The sequence below is a fragment of the Cibotium barometz genome, chromosome 11 (genome assembly GCF_041138505.1).
Source record: "Cibotium barometz isolate CiBa-2024 chromosome 11, ASM4113850v1, whole genome shotgun sequence".
Taxonomy (NCBI): domain Eukaryota; kingdom Viridiplantae; phylum Streptophyta; class Polypodiopsida; order Cyatheales; family Cibotiaceae; genus Cibotium; species Cibotium barometz.
The window spans coordinates 27,877,197-27,901,039 of NC_141056.1; the positions used below are offsets into that span (position 1 = coordinate 27,877,197).

A 23,843-nucleotide genomic window follows, 5' to 3' on the forward strand; every position below is an offset into this window, starting at 1 on the left:
CTGATGTCAACAAGTGATGAAGAATCACTTCATGTTCACTTCCATTGGCGTAGACACAGGCTTGCAGTTTGTCATCCCAAATGCTTTGAGAATCTCCCAAGCATACTTTTGCTCTGTGAAATGAATATTTTACCTAGACCTTAATCCCCAAAAACAGAAATGCATAAGACCCAAGTCTGTCATCTCAAACTCATGGCTCAGCATATCCATTGTCTTCATTATCACCTGAAATGTTTAAGTCATCTACATATAAGACAACCAAAACAATCTTGCTACGACTTTTTAGAACATACAAGTTAGCATCAGAAGCACTTCTTATAAACTCAATCTTTTTGAAAAATTGGTATATCCTGTGATACCATGCCCTTGGGGCCTATTTCAGCCCCCCGTACAATGCCTTCTTCAGCCTTTAAACTTTTTTTTTCTGATCTGGGCATCTCAAAACCTGGTGGTTGAGCTACATATACCTCCTCCTTGAGATGGCCATTCAGAAATGCTGATTTGACATCCATGTGAAAGACTATCCACTTTTTGTGAGCAGCCAAGGTAAGTACCACCCTGATAGTTGTCATACAAACTATGGGAGCAAAGGTTTCTTCAAAGTCGAAACCCTCTACTTGTGCAAATCCCTGATTCTCCGTTCTTTTCATCAACAAACCGGCAATTGAGAGAAATTGCAAACTCAAGCAAGAGGGGATGTTATGGGAATATATTTTAAGCCCTCTTATAATATTATTCTACCCTCTTAGATAATTCGGGAACGCTTATTATCTTTGCATCATGCCAAATTATGTGAATATCATGGGTGATACCATTATAAATATTAATACGTTTGGTGGATATTGACGTATGTTTGGGGTCTCCAATGTTTGTTTCAGGTGATTCGTATGTAGGGGTGATTCCCGAGTTACTTACACCTGGCAAACATGTGTGTGATGATGGTTTGTATGCTTATGGAATATTTATTTCACCAATTTATTGTTGATTATTTTATAGGTGAAGAGGAGAGAAGTCGCACAAATTTATTATTTGGCACACCATTTTGTAAACAAACTTTGTATATACATGTGCTAGCTTGTGCACATTTTGATTTATTTTGTAAAAGCCCTAGTTTATCAAGCATAGACTTGATCTTTAATATTTGGTAAAACGTGATATGCTTTAAACCTAAGCCTCAATTTATAGGCACTCTATTTTTGAAGATAAGAGAGTGTCGTGCAAGAAAGGCACTCTTTTCGTATTTTTGGAGGCTATGGCTTAAATTGGAATAAAGTATCTCGTAAATACTCATGTGCGGGGAAAAATTAGGCCATACACACATGAGGGGGGATGATTGCACCCAATCTTGGAGCCGAATCTTTGTGAGCTAAGTGTTTTTGAATATTTTGGTCATGATCATGTGATGTTTGCTGAATTGTTTGAATTTAAATCAATTCTTGCAATTTATTTGATTTCTATCTCCCTAGAAATTTAGATCCGTGACTCTCTCTCTCTCTCTCTCTCTCTCTCTCTCTCTCTCTCTCTCTAATAATAATAAAATATATATATACGTATATCCCTCAAATAAGTAATATATATATATATATATTACTATATATATATACACGGAAGAAAGGAGGAGCTTCTACGTGGGGCAGCTAGGAGCCACCGAGTGGCATCTCCCAAATAAGATAAAGAAGAAGTCTCCCAAATAAGATATAGAAGAAGAAGAAGAAGAAGAAGAATAAGAAGAAGAAGAAGATGGTCTTTTGTCTTATCCTTCAAAACAAGGATGGTTCCAATTCTTATAATTGAGAACAATGATACAATGCTTTCAATGATTAGCTCCCTTAAGCTCTGGTGATGTTGCAAAAGATTGATGCTTTTCCAACTCAAGTTGGAAGAGGCGGATTTCACAACGCAAGCTTGTTTCATTTTGGCATTTAGGTGAGACCATATGAACATTAACGCACGAAGGCCCTTAAATGGCTATGAGCCCAAATGGGAAAGGAGTTGGCGGCCCGCGTGTCAAGAAGCGCCGCCACAGTAAAAGCACGGCCACCTGTTCCTACAGTTTCATTCTTTACAGTCCGATAAGCATCCCAGACTCCATAGCCAGATTGCGGGTAGTGCCCTTCCGATCTTCTTGCAGGTTTTCTTCTCCTTTCTAGCCTCTCTGATCTGTCTTTGGTATTGTCTTCTCTAGCACTTCTCCCACTTACATGCCGCTGCACATCAGTTAGCTTCATACTGCTCATCTTGGCATCATTTTAGTAGCTCTCTGTATATCAAAATGCATGCATTCATCTATGTTTACAGTTAACGATTATGTCTGCAGCAGTTCAATTGATTGCAGATGCATTGTTGCCAAGCACATGCTTTTTCTGCAGTATTTTGATCACATAGAGAAAAAAAGCTTTTTCATGTATGGATACTCCAATGCGGATGTCTGCACTCTGTGAAAGCTGCTCTATAAAATACAATGCTTCCTCTCACCCCCAAAAAAAAACTCATATATTTTGAGCTTAGTATAATTCCTCTTGTATCTACATGTAGTACTGAAATAAGTATATTTTTTAATGTTTTGCAGTTGGACAGGCAATTTTCCTTTGAAATGGGAGATGTCGATGAGGCCCAGCCTCTGGTTTGTGACAATGGGACCGGTATGGTCAAGGTAAGCAAGTGTGGATTTGATAACGGGGCTATGGCTTAAGTTTTTTTGAGGGGATAATGAAGCTATGTGTTGCAAGTAGGAAAGGCTTTGACATATTGATGATGTGAATTCACATGATTTTATATCCTTTGGTGCCTAATGCAGCTCTGAATTAATGTACATTCACTGCATGCTTTGTATGCCAATTGATGACAGACTGAAGTGGCTGGCTTTTGATGTGTAATGCATGTTGTGCAGGCTGGGTTTGCTGGAGATGATGCACCACGGGCTGTGTTTCCTAGTATAGTCGGAAGGCCACGACATACCGGTGTCATGGTGGGGATGGGACAGAAGGATTCATATGTCGGTGATGAAGCACAGTCTAAGCGGGGTATCCTCACATTGAAGTATCCAATTGAGCATGGGATTGTAAACAATTGGGATGATATGGAGAAAATCTGGCACCACACTTTTTTCAACGAGCTTCGGGTTGCCCCCGAGGAGCACCCTGTGTTACTTACAGAAGCCCCTCTAAATCCAAAGGCCAACAGAGAGAAAATGACACAAATTATGTTTGAGACCTTTAATGCACCTGCCATGTATGTGGCCATACAGGCGGTGTTATCCCTATATGCGAGTGGCCGTACAACAGGTAAACATTCTATCCTCATGTCACCTATTGTTAGTTTGACATATATTGACATCTATGGTGTATGGGATCCTGCTTGTCATCTATTGTTTGACATATATTTCTAATATGTACTTCATCCCTGCTCTTATGCTAAGCTCCACTAGCTTTTCATGTGTTGCAGGCATTGTTCTTGATTCTGGTGATGGTGTGACCCATACTGTCCCAATCTATGAAGGGTATGCATTGCCACATGCCATCCTTAGGCTGGACCTTGCTGGGCGTGATCTCACTGATGCCTTGATGAAGATCCTTACTGAAAGAGGGTACTCATTCACAACCACGGCCGAGCGAGAAATCGTCCGGGACATGAAAGAGAAGCTTGCCTATGTGGCTTTGGATTTTGAGCAGGAGCTAGAGACTTCGAAGAGCAGCTCTTCGGTGGAGACTACTTATGAATTGCCTGATGGCCAGGTAATCACGATTGGAGCTGAACGCTTCCGATGTCCAGAGGTCTTGTTCCAGCCATCCTTGGTTGGTATGGAAGCTGCAGGCATCCATGAGACTACATACAACTCTATCATGAAGTGTGATGTGGATATTCGCAAGGATTTGTATGGAAATATCGTTCTTAGTGGTGGATCGACGATGTTCTCTGGCATTGCTGATAGGATGAGCAAAGAGATTACTGCACTTGCTCCCAGCAGCATAAAGATCAAGGTGGTTGCACCACCAGAGAGGAAGTATAGTGTCTGGATAGGAGGATCTATACTGGCATCCCTAAGTACATTTCAGCAGGTCTGTTGCCCTACCTAGTTGTGGTTGGTTTGAGGTATTTTCAGTCTAGTGGCATGCATGCTTGAGCTTGTTCAATGGCTTGCACGCGCGTGTATGAGAGAGAGAGAGGGGGGTACATATCTGCTTGCATCCCCTTCTCATATTCTGTTTGATGGCATGCATGATTGGTTTTTAGTACACATGCATGCCATTCTCTCCCTTTTGAGAAGATGTTTATTGATGTTCCTTCTGAGATGATGCTCACCATGAAATCTTGTTTCACTGTGCACAGATGTGGATAGCGAAGGCAGAGTACGACGAGTCGGGACCTTCGATAGTGCACAGGAAATGTTTCTGATATGATGGTGTGGATCCCTGTCCTGCTTTGCATAGTTGTAGCTTTTTGAAGTGCTTAATAGTCTCTTGGTCACATTGAGATATGCAGAGAGACAAGTCTTATGTTTCTATAATCGTCTAATATTTCTCCAAGAAAAAAAACAAACAAATTGTAACGTGTTCTAAGACAGCTTTTTGAGATGCTCTTTCTTGACCTTGTATATATATGTATATCATGTATATGAAAACCACATACACTAGATGAGGTATATATATATAGACCGCATATTCCTGGATTCACCTAGGTATATATATATATATATATATATATATATATATATATATATATATATAGACTCCGTTGGACACCCACACGCTTAATAGCACAACTTTAAAACCACAAATTTGAAATGGACAACTTAATACAACTTGAAATTGAAATGAAATGAAATGGAAAGATGGACACCAGCACTGGGGCCGGAACGGGCCGACCCCCCCCCCTCAATATATGATATATTTATCCAGAGTATTTAACAAATACAATGCTCCATGGGTTCCAAGAACCAGATGATGTCCATGTACATATGAAAACAGTACCAAACAAATAGGTTCGAAGTCGATGTTCGAAGTAGATACTCGAAGCAGAATGACCACTAGCGTGGTCCAGTCTCTACGGTCCTGTGCTTTCACTGATTCCGCGGAGAGCGCCTCACTGGTGTTCCGAGACCACGCACAAACAGGCGCTCTCGTACTAACACCCGGCTCTCCCGATCTCAGCACCTTTGGACCGAGGTTCTCCAATAGAGCTTGGACTACCCGGCACCGAATGGGTGTTGGCCGTATATATATATATATATACATACATATATACATATATACATACATATATACATATATATATATAATGTATGTATGAGTGTATGAGTGTGTGTACACGTGCACGTATAGGTATTCACGTGTATGTACATACATGCATGTGTGTGTATAAATCACGTGTACATACATGCATGTATGTTTGTGTGAATATATATATGCACAGGTATGTGTATATCTACAAAATGTGTGCACATGTACATACATATGGACACTTATGTACACACATACTTATATGCATGTACATACATACATGTATGTGTGCATGTATGGTATACATACAAACGTATACATATATTATATATATATATGTGTATGCACCCATGTATGCATCAAACTTTAGAGCTATAATTTACAGATATAGCTAAGAGTGGCACTATGGTGCACAAATATATGAAGAGTTAGCATTAATATAGCATTAATATTGAAATGTCTTTCAACTCATTCAAAAGATTGTATATACATAAGTGGAGTCCTTGATTTTCAATGCACTTATAGTTTGTCACCTCTCTACCTATATGTATGTCATGATATCATTCAAAATTTATTGAGTCCCAAATGGTGTAATGCATCCCTTAATCAACGATGAAACAATATATATTTTTAATGATTTCAATATGAGCTTAATGTGTAACCACTTAACTAAGTGACTTTCATAGGCCCACCCTCTAGGCATAAGACTATCAAATATCACATTCTTTACTAGTGGAATTTACTTGAAAGAATAGAAATTTATAATAGGGGAGTGTGTTGGCTTTGTTTACTTCACCAAATTGTAATTTTTTCATTTTTGTTAGAGTTTGAAATTGCGAGCTTTGATACATCAATTGCACAAGGCTTTGCTAAATAAATGTGAGGATTTTCCCAAAAAAAACCTAGCAAATGGCTTACATTCACCATTACCAAGGCATAGCTTCCAAGTAGAGTAAAACTCAGAATGGGTTAAAGTTTGCGGAAATTAAATGAGAAAGTATCCTCATTAGGAGAAATTTAAAGAAAAAATGTAAAAGCATTCGTGTATCTTTTGGTTGTGAGTTAGACATATAGAATTTAAAAAAAAAATTGGTTGGAATTAGATAAGAACAACACACACACCCTACCATTTGGAGAGGGGGCTTGAACCCATGACCTTGAGACTTTTGTGAACCACCTTAACTACTCTTAACTCGCGGTTGACATACACATAGAATTTTTGAAATTGGCATCTACTAACACCATGGCTCTCGTGGAAACATGGCCCGAGCTAAATGTGTGCAATTTCTTTAGTGTTCTCTACTCGCAGAGCCATCTTCTACTTGTAGCTTGTTCATGCAAATGGTAACCCAAGCTATCCGGTGGGTATCCATGATTGAACTTTGGTTCACATGAAGATTTAAAAACCTTGCATTTACTACAGCTTTTGAGGTTGCGTAGGAGATGTTGGAGGGTGTAAACAAACTAGAAATTGCCACCTACCCAACAAGCATTGGTTTTCAAATTTTGGGCCGAAGGGGAGACGGTTGCCTACTTGGAGTCCGAAACCTAGGTGGTTGGTATCCTATTTCTAACCACCCTTCCTGTGTAAACACGCCCTAGGTTACACACTTGATGGATAAGTCTACTTCTTGCCTTTAGTAGTGATATGAGTAGTCTTCGCTTTGGCTTTTTTACATTATTTGGTGCTTATGCCCTGACCTACGAATGGATCATAACCATCTTGTTCTTGCGGATGCTACGTCTTTGCATGCATGAAGAATGTGAAGAAAAAGAAGGTGCCATGTAGCTTTTTCTTCTTCCTCCTCTTCTTGTTGCTTGAAAATGAAGAAGAAGAGGAAGATGAAGAGTCCACATTGTTTCTTCTTCTTCTTCTTCTTCTTCTTATTCACATGCTTCATACATGTCACATAAGAAGAAGACGAGAAGAAAAATCGTGGCTTCTTCCTCTTCTATTTCTCATTGTTCTTCTTCACTAGTCTTCTCATGCATGAACAATGTGACGAAGCAAATGCAGAAGAAGAAGTAGTAGCATAGCTTTTTTCTCTTGTCCTTCTTCTAGATCTTGAAAGAAAGGACAATCCCCATGGAGAAGAAAGAAATGACAAGGAAATGCTAAAGGCTTACCGAGATGGAACTCTTAAGATGATGTACACTTATGGGTTATTTTCTTCTTCTACATCTTTATCTACAACACATAGAATATTTAATTAGCAATATGGTAGGCCAAACAAAAAAAAAAAAGGAGATGGGGGATGAGATGACTCCTAGGAAAGGAAAGAGAAGAAGAGGCCATTCTTTGCAATCCCATTGATAAGAATACAGAGACTAAGAAGAAGGTGGTTATTTGCATCTTTCTCTTCTTCATCCTCTTTATTGCAATCCCATTCTCTAAAAAGAGGCCATTCTTTGCAAGCCTATTGACAAGAATAAAAAGCAAAGAAGAAGGTGGTCATTTGCTTCTTTCTCTTCTTCCTCCTCTTTATTGCGATCTCATTCTCGAAAAATTGCAAGAGATTTCAAAAGGGAAAAGAATAGTCACTTCTTACAAATTTCGAAAAAAGTCTTAAAAGAAAATGAAGCTTGAGTTAGGCCCCAAGAAGATGGGAAGATACAAGTTACAGCAATAGAAACATATAAACCATAAAAATTCAAAAATAGCATTCAACTACTTCATATAAAGCTTGATATGAATCTAAACTATCAACAAACAACCCAACCTTAAGCCTAAATAATATAAATACACCCACAATACAAGCATCCATCAATTGACAAAAAGAAGAAGAGGAAGAAAAGCTTGGACACAAACCCACAAATTAAAGAATAAGAAGAATAGGGGCTTGGAGAAGAAAAAGAAGAGCTTATAGATAATCCCACGGATTACATAATAGTTTGGCACACCAAGTGAGTAAGCCACAAGCCTACATATATCCAAAGATTAGGGTTAAGAACTACAATAATGAGATTAAGAAAAGCCCTTTTAAAAAAAAGGCCCAAATCAACACATGGATCAATACATGAAGAGAGAGAGAGAGAGAGAGAAGAAGAAGAAGAAGAAGAAGAAGAAGCCCTTTTTAACATTGTAGGAACAATCCCAAGAGACCAAATATGATCTATCCAATGGGAGTGAGATTCGGACACAAGACGTGTTGAATAACAACTCCATGAGCTAATCAATCTACCACACTTGGGTGATAGAAAGGTTAGCCCATTTTGTTTATTTACCCACACACCCAATGAAGAAGCCATTGAGAGAGAGAGCTTTACCTTGAGATTTTGATGGTAGAAAAGATGGAGAGGCATGAGGGCAAAGCTTGACTTTTGTTGGAGAGTATGGAATATGAGGGGTATTATTAATAAGATTGAGAGGGGTAAGTATGAAAGATTTATCGACAATCATAGATGGGAGGTTGTCTTAGTGGAGAGGGAGAAAGAAAAAGATGGAGCTCATGATAACGTTTTAAAAAGATCCTAGTTGTGCATGGGTAAAAGAATTAAATTGAGTAGAGCCTTGATATTTTGTGGATTTCCAAATAGCAATCTATGTTAAGAAACATAAATTGGATTATAGAGCATGCATATCAATCAAGATATCAGGCAATTAATAGCATAACGCCTTCAAGTGTGCCTTTTCTCTCTCAAATGTATTCATATTGGTCCATAATGCCTTCGAGTGTGCCTTTTTTCTCTTGAATATATATCCATATCAATCATGTATTCTTTAATAAGGAATCCAAAAAAAAAACCAAGCTATGTGTGCATTGAGCCTTTGAGTATGCTTTTTTGGTCTCAAATGTATCCATATTGGTTATTGTATTTTTTTTAAAGAAACCCAAAAGAAAACAAACCAAATACATAGTGCTTAAAATAAGAAACCATTATGCATGCACATTGAGCTCAAGAGTTATGTATAGCACAAGCACAAGAGCATATAGAGCTATTCATAATCTCTATGCATATCTCTATACATATCTCTATGCATAGAGATATGCTGAGTGCTCTACAAAAGCTCTATAACTCTATTCATAGAGATGTTCATAAGATATGTAGTGTGCTCTACATAACCTCTATACATAGGGGATGTATAGAGGTTAGAGATTTATGCATAAGCTCTATGCGTATAGATTATGCATAATACGTATAGATTATGCACAGAGATCTGTTATGCTATTCATAATCTCTATGCATAATCTCTATGCATAGAGATCTATTATGCATAATTTCTATGCATATAGATTATAATCTCTAAGATCTATGCATAGGGCATGTATAGAGATTATGCATATAGCTATAATTTTTATACATAGGGCATATATAGAGCTTATGCATAATCTATAAACTCTATACTCTTATGCATATAGCTCTATGCATAATCTTTATGCATAGAGCTATATGCATAAATCTCTATGCATAGAGCTATTACATAGAGCTTATGCATATATCTCTATGCTATAAGATGTATGCATAAGATATACATAGATATCTACAAGCTCTATGCATAAAGTGCTATATAAGATCTATAAGCTTATAGAGCACTCTATGTAGAGAGAGCTTATATAGGTATGCATAGAAGTATTACAGATAGCTTATACACATAGCTCTATATTATAAGCCATATGCATAGAGATCTATAAGCTATGTGCATAGAGCTATTATATAGACATCTACACATAACTCTATGCTACAAGTTGTATGCATAAGATATACACAGAGATCTCTATACTACAAGTTGCATGCATAAGCTTTACAAAGAGCACTATAAGCTCTTTGACTAGAGCTATCCATAAGATATACCTCTATGCCCTATTTATAGCTCTATGCATAGAGCTATTACATAGAGCTTATGCACGTAGCTATATGTACATAAACTTTATGCCCCATTACATAGCTCTATGCTATAAGCTATATGCATAAGATATAGAGATCTATAAGATTATAGAGCTAGGTGAAAGCAAGAATTGGTGTCATTCTTTTTTGTGGTTTTAAGCATGAAAAAACAAGCACCTATTCAAAGGTATGGAAGTTATAAGTATAAAGTGAATTTGCAATATTTACATTAAAAATACATTAAATAAATCTTTTGTTTATTCACGTTTCAAATTATGAGTGTGGGAGTAGTGGGTAGTACGAGTTGGAGTGGTGGGTTGTAACTAAAGTACTAGTCAAATGCATGGATTTTGGCACTCTGTTTAGTTTGGACCCTTGTGCAACCGCTCTGCATTGCGCTCATCTCCTTGCCTATCCTCACCATACTTGCCGAGTTGAGAAACATAAGGACTTGGATAACAAGATGGAGAGGTCGAAAAACAAAGAAAGGATGTTGCGTGGAGGTGAAAGGCCTCGTGATAACATGGGATTGAGTTAGTCTTGGTCGAGTTTCAATCGACATATTAGATTGTGAGGTTGGAAGGAGTTTATGCACATGCTCAAAGGGATGATAGTATTGGCCAACAAAAGGCAAGATCCTATGATGGATGATGTGTCAAAAGCATCATGCTCCCTTGAAGTAGCAATGCAAGAATTGCATCATGTGGCGAAGGAGTCTTAGAGAGAGCACAAGAGATGTCTGGTCTAAGAGACGAGATATCGGATTAGATACAAGAACTCCTTTGTGAATTGAAAGAGAAAGGGGTAGCACCACTAACTGTCTCACTAGCCAACAAAGTTTAGCAAAGTGTTCACTCATGTTGACATGTCAAGCTTTAGAAGAAGGTTGATCATGCAAAGGTATGATGTATACACCAAACATTGTGTTGTAATGCAAATTGTAACTCATGCATGATGTTCTGTAATGCCTTGCATATGCTTTTCATATCTTATGCATGACATTGCATTTGTAGGTTACGTGGCCCTTATGCATGATGTGATTCAAAGAATTCCTAGTGGTTATAATTTTTCTATTGTGTTTTAGAGCATAAAGTCCTCTCCTTGAAGCATTAACATATTACATCACAAATATCTAACTAATTGCATGCCTTGAGCTTTTTTAAAGGTCACAACATAGCAAAAAAAAAATTACAGCATGTGCTTCTCTTGAAGTTGTGATTCATAGTACAATACAATGCTGTAAAGAACTAATATACTTTGTAAACACATATTTATTGTACTCCTTGTGCTGTTAATGTATTATGTTATGCTTGATACAATGTGCTTCTAGCCCTTTTATGCTTCATATCACAATCTATATGCTTTAGAGAGGAGATTGTATGAAGAATTTGCACTATGATATAAAGCATTCTATGTGTTTTCTTTGCTTGATAGCAGAATGAATATTAGTTTATAGCGTGTGTTTAAAATGTTTTATGCTTTCTATTGGTGCTTTACAACACAATAAAGTGTTGTAAAGCACCAATAGACTCTGTAAACACATATGTATTGTACTCCATGTGATGTTAATGTATTATGTTGTATGTGCTTCCAACCCTTTTGTGCTTAATATCACCATCTATATGTTTTAGAGCACAAGAGGAGAGTGCATAAAGCATTTGCACTATGGAATAAAGCATTTTGTGTGTCTGCTCTGCTTGATAACAGAATGAATGTTAGTTTATAGCATGTGTTTAAAATGTTTTATGCTTTCTATTGGTGTGCTTTACAACACAATACAATGCTTCAAAGTGCCAATAGACTCTGTAAACACATATGTATTGTGCTCCTTGTGTTGTTAATGTATTATGTTGATAGCATGTGCTTTGAGCTCTATTATGCCTGATATCACAATATGTATGCTTTAGAGTACAAGATGAGAGTGCATTTGCATTTGCATTATGATGATATAAAGCATTCTATGTTTCTGTATAGCATGTGTTTAAAATGTTATATGCTTCCTACCACAAGTGATGTGCTTAAGAGCACAAGTAGAAAGGGAAGGTGTATGGTATAAAGCACTCATGTGGAACTTGTGTTTTTCCTATTGTGCATCTTGCTTGTATACTGTGATGTAAAGCACAATATGTGCTCTTAAAGCACAACAATATTGTGTGGTTGTTCTTGTTCTTGGGTCCACAAATTGCCTGCAAAGTATCATGTGTCCTATACTTATACTACTGACTATTTATTATTGCATTCAAACTTGTGTGAAAAAAAGATGTACAAAGAAGAGGTAGACTTTTCAAGTTTCTATTTGCTTCTAAAGGCCACGACTGAACATGGGCACCTTCGTGGTGCTCATGCACTCCCTCCAATTTTCTTAGTTGGTACAGGAGACGTGGTAACAATAGGTGGCTGTGAAACCTATAGTGGTTGTGGGTTCCCTTTTCATGATGCAGGAGCGTTGCAATGCTTCTCTTTACCTTGTGGTCATGTCTACCACTACATGTGCTTTGTGTTATTGTGCTCTCGGTTTATTTAATGTAGAAGGAATGGTTGTGGGGAATCCATCCCCCATAAACCATCAAGATGATTGGTATTAAAGCAGCATCCATGCCCAAGATATCTAGGAGCACAAGTAAACATCAAGATATTATAAGGCTACTATGTTATTATGTATGTATGGTTGATTCCTTTCCATGCCATAGATATTGCCTCCATTGCAAAGATGTATGCTCATGGTGGTGTGGCAAGGAAGGTGAAAACACAAGCACTGTGAACACCCATGACACTTGTGGTATAACTCAGACCAATAGTCTTGGAATATGCAGTAGTGGGAAACATGCTGATCGTGTGCCTCTTTTTGTTTGCAGAACAATTCCCTAATGTAGTGTTCAAGTATGATGATATGGTGCAAGTTGATGCCTTCTTATTAGTAGAAGGCAATCAGTGAGTTTTGCAGAGCAAGCGATTACTTCAAACAAAGGTAAAAGTATATATTTTGCACTCAATGCACGTTTGGCTTCTGTGGTATATGTCCCTCAATGCATGTTCGTGGACTAACCTAGAGTAAAATGTGGCAGGTGATAAAGAGGGTGGTGTAAAAGAAGGTGCAGGATCATGTGTAAAGGTAAAGGAGAAGAAGTATTCAATAAAGGCCTCCCTTGAGTTTGCCAAAGAAGTATTCAATAAAGGCCTCCCTTGAATTTGCCAAAGAAGGTCCTCCATCAACCATGCTTGAAGAGAAGACTGGGGACAAAGTGGGCACACCTAGAAGACAAGGGACTCGGTCTAATGCTGAGTGGAAAGAAGAGGCTGCTCTGGATATTGCAAAGACACCAAGGAGGACCTCTCCCAAGAAGTCTCCTAGGAAGGCAGATAGCCCAATCAATCCCTCCTTCAATGAGTTTGCTGCTCCCTTGTCCTCTCGTGTCCCAAAACATAAGCCTCGTCCTCATAAACCTAGTCAGCTGGTCCCAAAAAAGAAGAAAAAGAAAGGCAAGAAAACCAATGCCATGTAGCCATCAAAGCAATTATGTGTGTGTGAGTTGGCATATTTGCCATATGATGAAATTGGAAAGTAGTTAACACGGCTGTGGTGGGCTTTTGCATGCCACAGATATTGCCTCCATTGTGAAAATGTATGCTCAAGGTGGTGGCAAGGAAGGGGAACGTGCTAATCTTGCGCCTCTTTTTGTTTGCATGATGAAGAGGGTGATGCAAAAGAAGGTGCAAGATCATGTGTAAAGGCAAAGGAGAAGAAGCATTCAACAAAGACGTCTCTCGAATTTGCTCATGTGAAGACTTTGGAAACTATCAAAGAAGGTCTCCATCAAACATTCTTGAAGAGAAGACTGGTGGCAAATTGGGCACACCTAGAAGACAAGGGACTTGATCTGATGTGCTAAGTGGAAAGAAGAGACTGCTCTAGATATTACAAAGATGCCAAGAAGGACCTCTCCTAGGAAGTCTCTTGGGAAAGTAGAGAGCCCAATAAATTCCTCTTCCAATGAGTTTGATGCTCCCTTGTCCTCTCTTGTCCCAAAACGTAAGCCTTGTCCTCATAAACCTGGTTAGCCGGTTGCACAAAAAAAGAAAAAGAAAGGCAAGCAAACTAATGCCCCGTAGCCATCGAGCAATTATGTGTGTGAGTTGGCATATCTACCATATGATGATATTGGAGAGTCCTCTCCTTTTTTGTATTCAAATTCTTATTCAAATGCCGATTTCAAGCATCCACACACAACAAAAACTACTTTTTCACATATACTTCTGTTTTGTAAAGAAATATACTTCTTTTTGTAAAGGAAGATACTCATATTTATATGAAATGGTTAATATGTCAGCTTTGGGTATCTTAAGCTTCTTATACATGCCAATTATTTAATTAAACACTTTTGTATATGTATATAAAGTGTTTTGAGTCTCCTCTAAACCTATACAATATTTGTCATGCTGTGTGCTTTATAAAAGATAATATTTGTGCTTTATAGCAAACAGAATCTTTGTTTAATAGCACATAGTCAACTTAGGATGGTGATGGAAACACTTATAGTACCACGTGGTTTAGATAACATCTAGGTGCTTGATAGCACACTAACTGCAAGCTTTACAACACACTAACTGTGAGCTTTATAGAGATGTTGTGCTTTGAAGCGCACAAGTTAGTATAGGTATCATGAATGCATAGAGCGAACAAAGATCTGACACTGTGCCATAACTATGAGCTTTATATTACTATTGTGCTTTGAATCACACATGTTAGTATAGATAGGTATCATGAGCTTTATAGGTGTATCATGAATGCATAGATAACAAAGATCTATGTGCTTTATATAGCACATTGACAGTGTGCTGTAACTATGAGCTTTATAGTACTATTGTGCTTTGAATCACACATGTTAGTATAGGTATCATGAGCTTTATAGTAGTGACTATGTGCTTTATAGCACTGATTGTGTGCTTTACAGCACACTAAATGTGAGGTTTACAACATTGTTGTGCTTTGAAAAGCACATAGGTTAGTATAGGTATCATGAATGTGCACATAACAGAGATCTATGTGCTTTATAGCACACTGACTGTGTGCTTTACAACACATTGACTATGTGCTTTATAGCACACTAGCTGTGTGCTTTACATTTCGAGTCCTTGTAGAATGTATGCTTTATACACACACAAACATGCTTGCTAATAGCATTTGCAGCAACCCCTAAACCTAGTTAAACTAATGTGTAAGGAATTTGCAAGACTGAGAAGATGTACTTTGTATTTTAAAACATCATGGGGAAAAAGAATGAAGTGCAAGAGAGTAGACACAAAATAGATTTTGAAGTAGAAAAAATTCTTGGTTACAAGTAACATGATATTCGGCAATGTCATATGGCATAATACTGCCATACTGTTGAGAATAGGATCATGAACCTTAGAGGACAAGTAGTATTTGTTAGACTCCTTGTCCATCTTTTCCATTGGAAACTTAATGGATTTTACTAAATGAGATAGTTCTATACCCAATTTTATCTCCTAAAAGAATCATAAAACTTCCTTCTTTTGAAGGCTATTTGTGAGTGTTGTGCCACTAAGTGTATCCTTCAAGAAAGCCACTACATCAGCTACATTTTTCAACCTCACCCCATTTGTCTTAAGTTGCTCGTGTGTAAGATTCCCTTTCACAATTGTTCTGTGCCATCATGTTCACCTTTTCCATAACCAAAGCCAAAGTAATTCCAAGTCATCTCTACATTAGTGAGACCATAGTACCTTGGCAACAAAATAAGATGGTCTCTTTGCCTTGAATTGTACTGCACACCCATCTGACCACACGTAGTGCTAGCCTTGTTCTTGCAACCACTTTACATGCAACAAAAAACAATGTTGCACAAAGAGTGTGTCATGATTTTTATCATCTGAAATGTAAAAGTTTCTCTTTCATCAAGGTTTCCTCTACATCCTCATCTCCACTCTGGCCTTCAATAATGGCTTTGGTTACATGGCGGCGGTAAGTGATGTGTCCAAGATTGATTATAAGCATACAGATTGTGATTTATGTAGAGAGTGAGCATCATGTGTTTGTGTTATGCTTTGCAGATTATAGAGCAAGTTATAGCATGTGCTTTGCATGTGTTTTCTTTGTGCTTTGTAGGTTATAACATGTGCTTTCAAGCACACAGATTATGGTTTGAAGCTTCTTAAATGTGCTTTCAGGCACACCAACAGCTTATTATATGTGTTTGGGTTATAGCATGTTTTTTGCATGTGTTTGCTTTGTGCTTTACATGTTATAGCATGTGCTTTCAAACACACGGATTATGGTTTGAAGCTTCTTAAATGTGCTTTCAAGCACACTAACAGCTTATTATGTGTTTGGGTTGTGCTTAAAAGAAAAAGGGCGATCTTTCAAGCAGAAAGAAGGATCCTTGTGTATATTCATTGTGTTTTCAAGCAGAATATACATGATTTCAAGCAATAGGCAAGGGCTCATGTGCTATATTTATGCTTTCAAGTAGACTGTCAATGATTTGAAGCACAAAGGATGTAGTACAAGTGCTAAGAGGTTGTACTTGGATGTGCTTCTTCTACGTTTTGTAGACTCTATAGCTCATTCCATAGAAAGTACAACATATTTTATTTGCTATAAAGCATGTTTTATGTGGTAGAGAGAATATATTCTCTACTTATGAGCATATATAAAGCACATTAAACACATACTTTGTGCAGAACATGCAACTACTACGTGCTAATGAAAGTGCAGAAGCCACTCATGTAGTTAAACATATGCTTATAATTATGTTGATTGCCTTAAATCTTATGTGTGAGTCATCAAGAAAATGGATAGGGTGCTCAACATATACCCTTCTTATGATTCTTTGGGGGAAAATGTCTTTCTCATATACCCATCACATAATAGTCTATTTTGGGCTTTGTAAAGGGTTTGAAGGTAAGGCTATCCCTTGGTGGCAATGCACTAACTAAATAAGTTATTGTGCTTCTCTTGACAAATAGTTCGTTGTGCTAGATTTTGGATTCTTTAGCGATTGTATTGATTCCTTAAGTGGCATAAGAAATTTCTTCCTTGCATGATGCTGCTCCTCCACAAGTCTTAAAATGCGTGGGATCTAGACGCATGAGTGATGGGGTAAGGTCATCCCTTGATGACAATGCACTAACTAAACAAGTTAGTGTGCTTCTCTTGATAAATAGTTCATTACTAGATTTTGGATTCTTTAGGAATTGTATCGATTCCTTCAGTGCCATAAGAAATTTATTCCTTACATGCTACTCCTCCAAAAATCTTGAAATGCATGGGTCACACAACACTTGTATAATCTCAGACCATGTCTTCTTCCCAAATCTCTTCCAAGTCGTAAACAATCTTGTCAACAAGTTTTACCTTCTTAGTACTCTCGTCGGATTTGGGCTTCAGCTGAAGTTTTCTTTTCCTCTTCTCCCTTTGTTCTCCTCTCCTACCTACTTCCCATGCCCTTATGGCCTTCCTTTGAGGTGAGCTAAATGCTAAGAGTGAGGTAGCAATGCTAGCCCTCCTCGTCGTATGCATGCTACACCTAACCTGATAAGAATTAGGATCAATATGTACCCCTTCCAAACCTTGCAAATATGAATGATACCCACTCCATATTCAAGCTCTTGTATTTCTTGTATCCCTGAACCCATGGAGAGAAACTAATTCAACATCTTCCTCTTGTAATACTAGCATGTATGTGTGCTGCATGTGTGTGTGTGTGTGTGTGTGTGTGTGTGTGTGTGGAATCCCTTGCATCTATTGGCGTTTCAGTAGATGATGATGATAAGGTGGAAGTCTGTCTACGTGGTCTCGGGCCACAATACAAGGCGTTCAAGACGTCTATTCAGACTCGGGAAAACATTCCCAATTTCTTAGATTTGGTGTCTATGTTGATTATAGAAGAGAAGAGCTTGGGTGAAGACCAACAGACTTCACAAAACAAAGAGTTCAGAGCAACAGGCCTTCTACACAAGTTCAGGAAGAGGACGAGGTAGAGGAGGCGTGGACACGGCCAAGGAGGTGGCTGAACAGGTAATCAAAATTATGGCCACAACAGCAACAGCAACAACAGTCCCAAAATTCACAAAACAACAACAACACGCAGGTGGAAGAGGCCAATTCAGAGGGAGGGGGAGTCAAAGAGGTCGTGGAAATTGGCAAAGGCAGTATAATGATACACGTGGATGCTTTTATTGTGGTAAGCCTGGACATGTGCAGGCACATTGTTTTATAAGAAGCAGGCTGACATGCAAATTGGAAAATTGCAGCAAAACAACTATGCATCCTCGAGAAGAAACAATGAGGATAATGAAAGGTTGTTTGTTATGCAGCATGTCGTTAATGCCATGTCTAAAAATGTTGAAGCAGCACATAAAGATGATGTATGGTACGTTGATTCAAGTGCTTCGAACCACATGACAAGTCATGGGGAGTGGTTCAAGGAGATGACAAACCTTGAAAGACTAGGTTTTGTAGAAACAAGGGATGACACTGCTCATCCAATTGCCCACGATGGAGATGTGCCAGGAGTGGTTCGGGGCGTGAAGTTGCAGAAAACAATTTATGGCGCGAACATTTTCCTGTAGTTTCACGTGGAAACTTCCTACGTCGACTATTATGATTTTGGGTGCAAAATACTTATCCAACCGTTCCCAAAATGGTTGTGCCATAGGAATATAAGTTCAAGGCATAGTCTGTGGCTTCTTATTTTTTAGAATTTTATGGATTTTTGGAAAAGAATAAAAATAGAACACTAACCTGCTCATTCACGTTGATGCTTCCAATGATGCAAATATCAAAATTAACTAGAAAAAACAGTGAAGCTCTATTCCAAGACCACTCCACCACACATATACACAACAAGCACAACCAATTTCACACGATGTTTTACTTCCACACAATTCTTATCCATTCATTTCCTACACAATGCACTGCTAGAATATAAAGGCAATCTTGAATCTTATGCAATGGGAGCTGAAACTCCAAGAGGAAGGAAGAAACAAAGTGTTTCCTCGGGAACGGTGCCAATAATGTTATGGGCTAGCTACCACACCTCTAAGAGGGAACTCAATGCATTCACCTAAAGGTTAAGCAATAGATCACAACTATCGTAGGGCACTTACCAATGCTTCAAACTTGAGTCCCTTGAGACCTCCAAGCTCACTTGTTAAGCTCCACCTCCACGCTGTCACCGTAGAGTCGCTCACACTGTCGCATAAGACAATCACTCTCTCTCACTCTCCCACACATGCATGAATCATACAAGCATAGAAGAGGCACAATGCTAGAATGCTCTCTATCTCTATCTCTCTCAAGACACAAAGAAGAGCTCTCTATAGCACAGAAGGGGATTATGTCTTTTCATTTATGAGAAAATGCCTTATATACATTTGGCCCTTATTCACACTTGGGTGTCCAAAAATTACTTAATTAGGGCTTGGGTGGCCAATATCTCATAATGTACAACTTTTATAGTGCCGTTTCATGACACTTATTAATGTCCTCAATTGGTACATGTTGACTAAAGTTGACCAGTGGAAAAGTCAACCACTTTAAGTTGACCGGTCAAACGATTTCCGAATCAGGCATGCTTGGGCTTGATGGAAAGCACTTGATATATACTTTCATGCTATGCGATCACTTTTCCATCAGCTCAAGGGATTTATGTGACTGGGCCAAGGTTTTGTACAATCTGTCCCAAAAACAATGTGGTGGAAAATGTCAAAGTTCACCATCTTTGCAAATTTCGAATCGGGGGTTCTAATGCTTGTTTTAGGAAGCTCTTTAGTAGTGCTATCTAACACTCCAAACCCCTTTAAAATAGCCCTCACCGTCTGTGACTGAATTAAGCTTTTCTACACTACTTGCGTGTAATCAAAATTGCCCCACTAGTCTCGAATGCATCAAACTTGACCACCAATGATCTTACCAATGTCAAATAGCATGTATTGACTCAAGATAAGCATTTGGCATTATATTTTAAAGAAATTTTGGTGTGACTTTTGGGCAATTGCTACCAAAACTCAATCCAAAATGTGATCACAAATAATGCCCAAGCATAGGCAATATGCATATACCAAATAATTGCAATCTTTTCCACTTTTCTTGTGCCATTGCTTTGCTCCAAATACAATTACCAACTTGTGTCATGTGCCATTGCTTTTCTCTAAATGCAATTACCAACAAGATGATTGTTGGTGATGAAGCATGTTAAAGCTTACTAATCTCCTAGCTAAGCTCTTCCAACCCTTGTACCCAAGTTTGAATTCATAGGGCTTAAGTTTGGGCCATGTCTTCTCGCCAAGTACCTAATCCCTCACCGTACCACTTTACCAAGGCACTCATGGCACGATGAGTTCAAGACACACAGTCCTTGCCTCTTCTCCTTATTGCCAAGGTACCCTCACCACATATTTAGCTTTGTACTTATGCAAGAATCAATTGAAAGCTTATAAATGGATGAGAGTGTAGATCACTTACAATTGAACGCATGAACTCATGCTATACAAAATCATGGCATATATCATATGCCCATCATATGATTCCCCTTTTGATCCATAACATGATCCATGTAATGTAGCTCTCCAACAGCCCTATGCTTTCCCAAAGGGTTCCAGTACAAAGCCCCTCACCCCATGGGCTCAAGAAATCCATGGAAGGCATCCAAATAAACCATAAGTATGTGCCATGTCCATCAAAATGCATCCAATAAGCTTAATGCAATTCCCTTTTCACCATGGAAGGCATCCAAATAAAGTATTAAGCATGTGCCATGTCCATCAAAATGCATCCAATGAGCTCAATACAATCCCCTTTTCACCATAATGCATTCAATCAAGCCAATACTAAGATATTATTGCCAAATGAACCACTAGTTTGGTGTGGATTCAAGAACAAACTAATCTATGCATGTATGGCTATTATAAAACCCTCATGAAATCAAGAAAATAGCATAGAAGCTCCATTGCCACGGTTTCTTGATCAAAGAACCTCACAATTGCAACCAATAGTGCCATTATGGTGAAAAATCAAGCTTACTATGAAGAAAGTCACCACTTCTCGGGAATAGGTAGGGTTTCATAAAAAAACCCCCAAATCTTGAACCTCCTTTGCAAGAAATGAGCCATTGAAGCAACAAATTGATGGAATATGCTTGAGGGACTCACCAATGATAGAAACCCTAATGCTTGCAGTTGATGGTGAAGAGTTCCGTCTTCCTCCAAAACAGGTTGCTCTTTTTTTGTTGTTGCTACTACAGCCTTCCAATATCGTTTCTTGCTCATGCTTGCATTTGATGGTGAAGAGTTCCGTCTTCCTCCAAAACAAGTTGCTCTTTTTTTGTTGTTGCTACTACAGCTTTCCAATATCGTTTCTTGCTCAAGAGGCAAAATAATAAGCATTAGTTGAAGCTTAAGCTCACAATCGCCTATGGCTAACCCATTTCAGTGCTCAATATAGTAGTGGATTTTGAAGAAAACAGGTTTGAAACCCGCTTGTTTTTGTGTGCTTCAAAGGCGAGCTCGAAATGAGGTTATGATGTGCTATTCGAAACTAGATTTGGTTTGCTTGAGAGACTCACCAATGATAGAAACCCTAATGCTTGCATTTGATGGTGAAGAGCTCCGTCTTCCTCCAAAACAAGTTGCTCTTTTTTTTCTTTTTCTTTTTTCTTTTGCTACTACAGCCTTCCAATACCGTTTCTTGCTCAAGAGGCAAAATAATAAGCATTAGTTGAAGCTTAAGCTCACAATCGCCTATGGCTAACCCATTTCAGTGGCTCAATATAGTAGCGGATTTTGAAGAAAACGGGTTTGAAATATGCTTGAGCTCGAAACGAGGTTATGATGCGCTGTTCGAAATTAGATTTGGTTGCGCCTGCAAATGCCAACTCGAAATGAGGTTATGATCCGCCTGTTGTGTGCTGGTTGCTACGCCTATTGTGTGCTTCAAATGCCAGCTTAGAATCTGTTGTGAGCAGCGCTATGGAGGAAACAAACACGGTGTTGGGAGTGGAGGCGTCATAAGAAATAGCTACACTGCTCCTCCACTGCTCTCCGTCTCTTTCTCCCCTCAGACCTACATTAAACCCTAGATGCACAGGTGGCCATAGCTCCACGATGCATAATTTTTTTCCCTAATTTTTTTTCTCTTACAATAAAAATTAATCCCCTCACCATTTTTGGTCCCATCTCATTTAATTGAAGCTTCCATCATCACCACTTTTCCCAAATTCATCAAACCTAACTCAAATTTGATACTATCTTCTCACTCCAAATCAAGAATCATCAAATCTATGCAATCTCATGTAATTTTGCCAAGAAATCAAGAAATCCAAGGAAATTTCAAGAAAATCAAGAAAGGTCAAAACAATCGAGAATTTCTCAACACTTCTATTGATCATAACATCCATAATTGAAACATTTCCATGTTAAGATCAAGATTTCCAAGAAATTTTCAGATGAAATTCAAGAAAATCAAGAAGATCAAGAAAATCAAGAACTTCAAGAAAATACTAAAAATGGATAAAAAGCATGAGCTCTGATACCACTGCAAGAAGGAGGCCCGCTCATTACATGGAGTAGACAACATGAGTGTTGGTCACCATCCTAGAATCTCATGAAGGGAGAAGCTCACCATGGAAGCTTGTGCCATAGGCATCAAGGTAATGTGTATTCATAAAAGATATTAAAGATTGGTACAAACTATCCTGTAAGTGACTTATATAGTCACTTACTCATAGGCATCAAGGTAATGTGTATTCATAAAAGATATTAAAGATTGGTACAAACTATCCTGTAAGTGACTTATATAGTCACTTACTCATAGGACCTTTCACACATGTGCCACCCATAAACTCAAGTCCTATGCCCCATATCATGTGCCTAGGCCCTCATTCCACATGTGCCTAGGCCCTTGTTCCACATGTGCATGTGTAGTACAACCAAGCACATAATTTCCTACATTACACTACTAGAAATCATGTCCACAACATCACCACTTTTGACTTGAAGAATGTGGACTATGCAAAACAAGACATGTTATTATGTATTCAAGTAAGGTTATAATTTTGATACCCTTAAGTTCCATCATATTAATAAATAAAAACTACTAGAAATCATGTCGCCAACCATGTCTGAACTAGAAGCTTGCTCATTTAGCATATGCTTGTGTATATAGACACTTTTGTGGGTCTTGTATATAGTCGCTCATTTAGCATATGGTCATGTATATAGTCGGTGGTTTATGGCCCCCTTCATAACCATTCTACATAGTCCCCACATAGTCTTTCTACCTTTTGTGTGTTATACTACTAGACGTGGCTCATGTGGTGAATTGGCATTTTCTTGTTTTATCAGCCAAAGGCTTCATTTTCCATTATGGCCTCTTAAAGAGTTTTGCCTATTGCATTGGGAGAGATAAGGGCTTCTACCCATCGGTGAGCAAACAAGTTTACTAACGATGTTGTAACTCTTATCACTCTTGGATATAATTATTGAACATTGGTATTCTTAGAGAAGTGGGGTTGTTTCTTTCAACCCGGAGGTCTCAAAAATTATCCTTGTAATGTTGAAAGTTGTGCCTCATAAAGTTTCATGGGGGGGCATCTTGGAGGTCAAGCCATGAGCCTTGGTTAGTTGAAATGTAGAGAAATTACCAATTTTTTGATTGGACATGTGAAATTTGAACATACATGGCGAAAGGAGACTTTATTTATAGCTAGACCAAGATGCACAAAAGACAGGTCATACTCAAATTCTTAACAGAGAAACCAAGATGCACAAAAGAAAGAA

At 38.3% G+C, this 23,843-nt stretch overlaps 1 protein-coding gene across 1 annotated transcript; it reads left to right on the forward strand.

The window, feature by feature from the left end:
- Positions 1-1,815: 1,815 nt before the first annotated feature.
- Positions 1,816-4,575, forward strand: LOC147633995 (actin-like). The gene is made up of 5 exons (XM_086805074.1): positions 1,816-2,131; positions 2,570-2,653; positions 2,891-3,284; positions 3,445-4,058; positions 4,330-4,575. The coding sequence occupies exons 2-5, from the start codon at positions 2,594-2,596 to the stop codon at positions 4,393-4,395; spliced, it is 1,134 nt and encodes a 377-aa protein (XP_086661200.1). The 5' UTR covers positions 1,816-2,131; positions 2,570-2,593; the 3' UTR covers positions 4,396-4,575.
- The last annotated feature ends 19,268 nt before the right edge of the window (positions 4,576-23,843 follow it).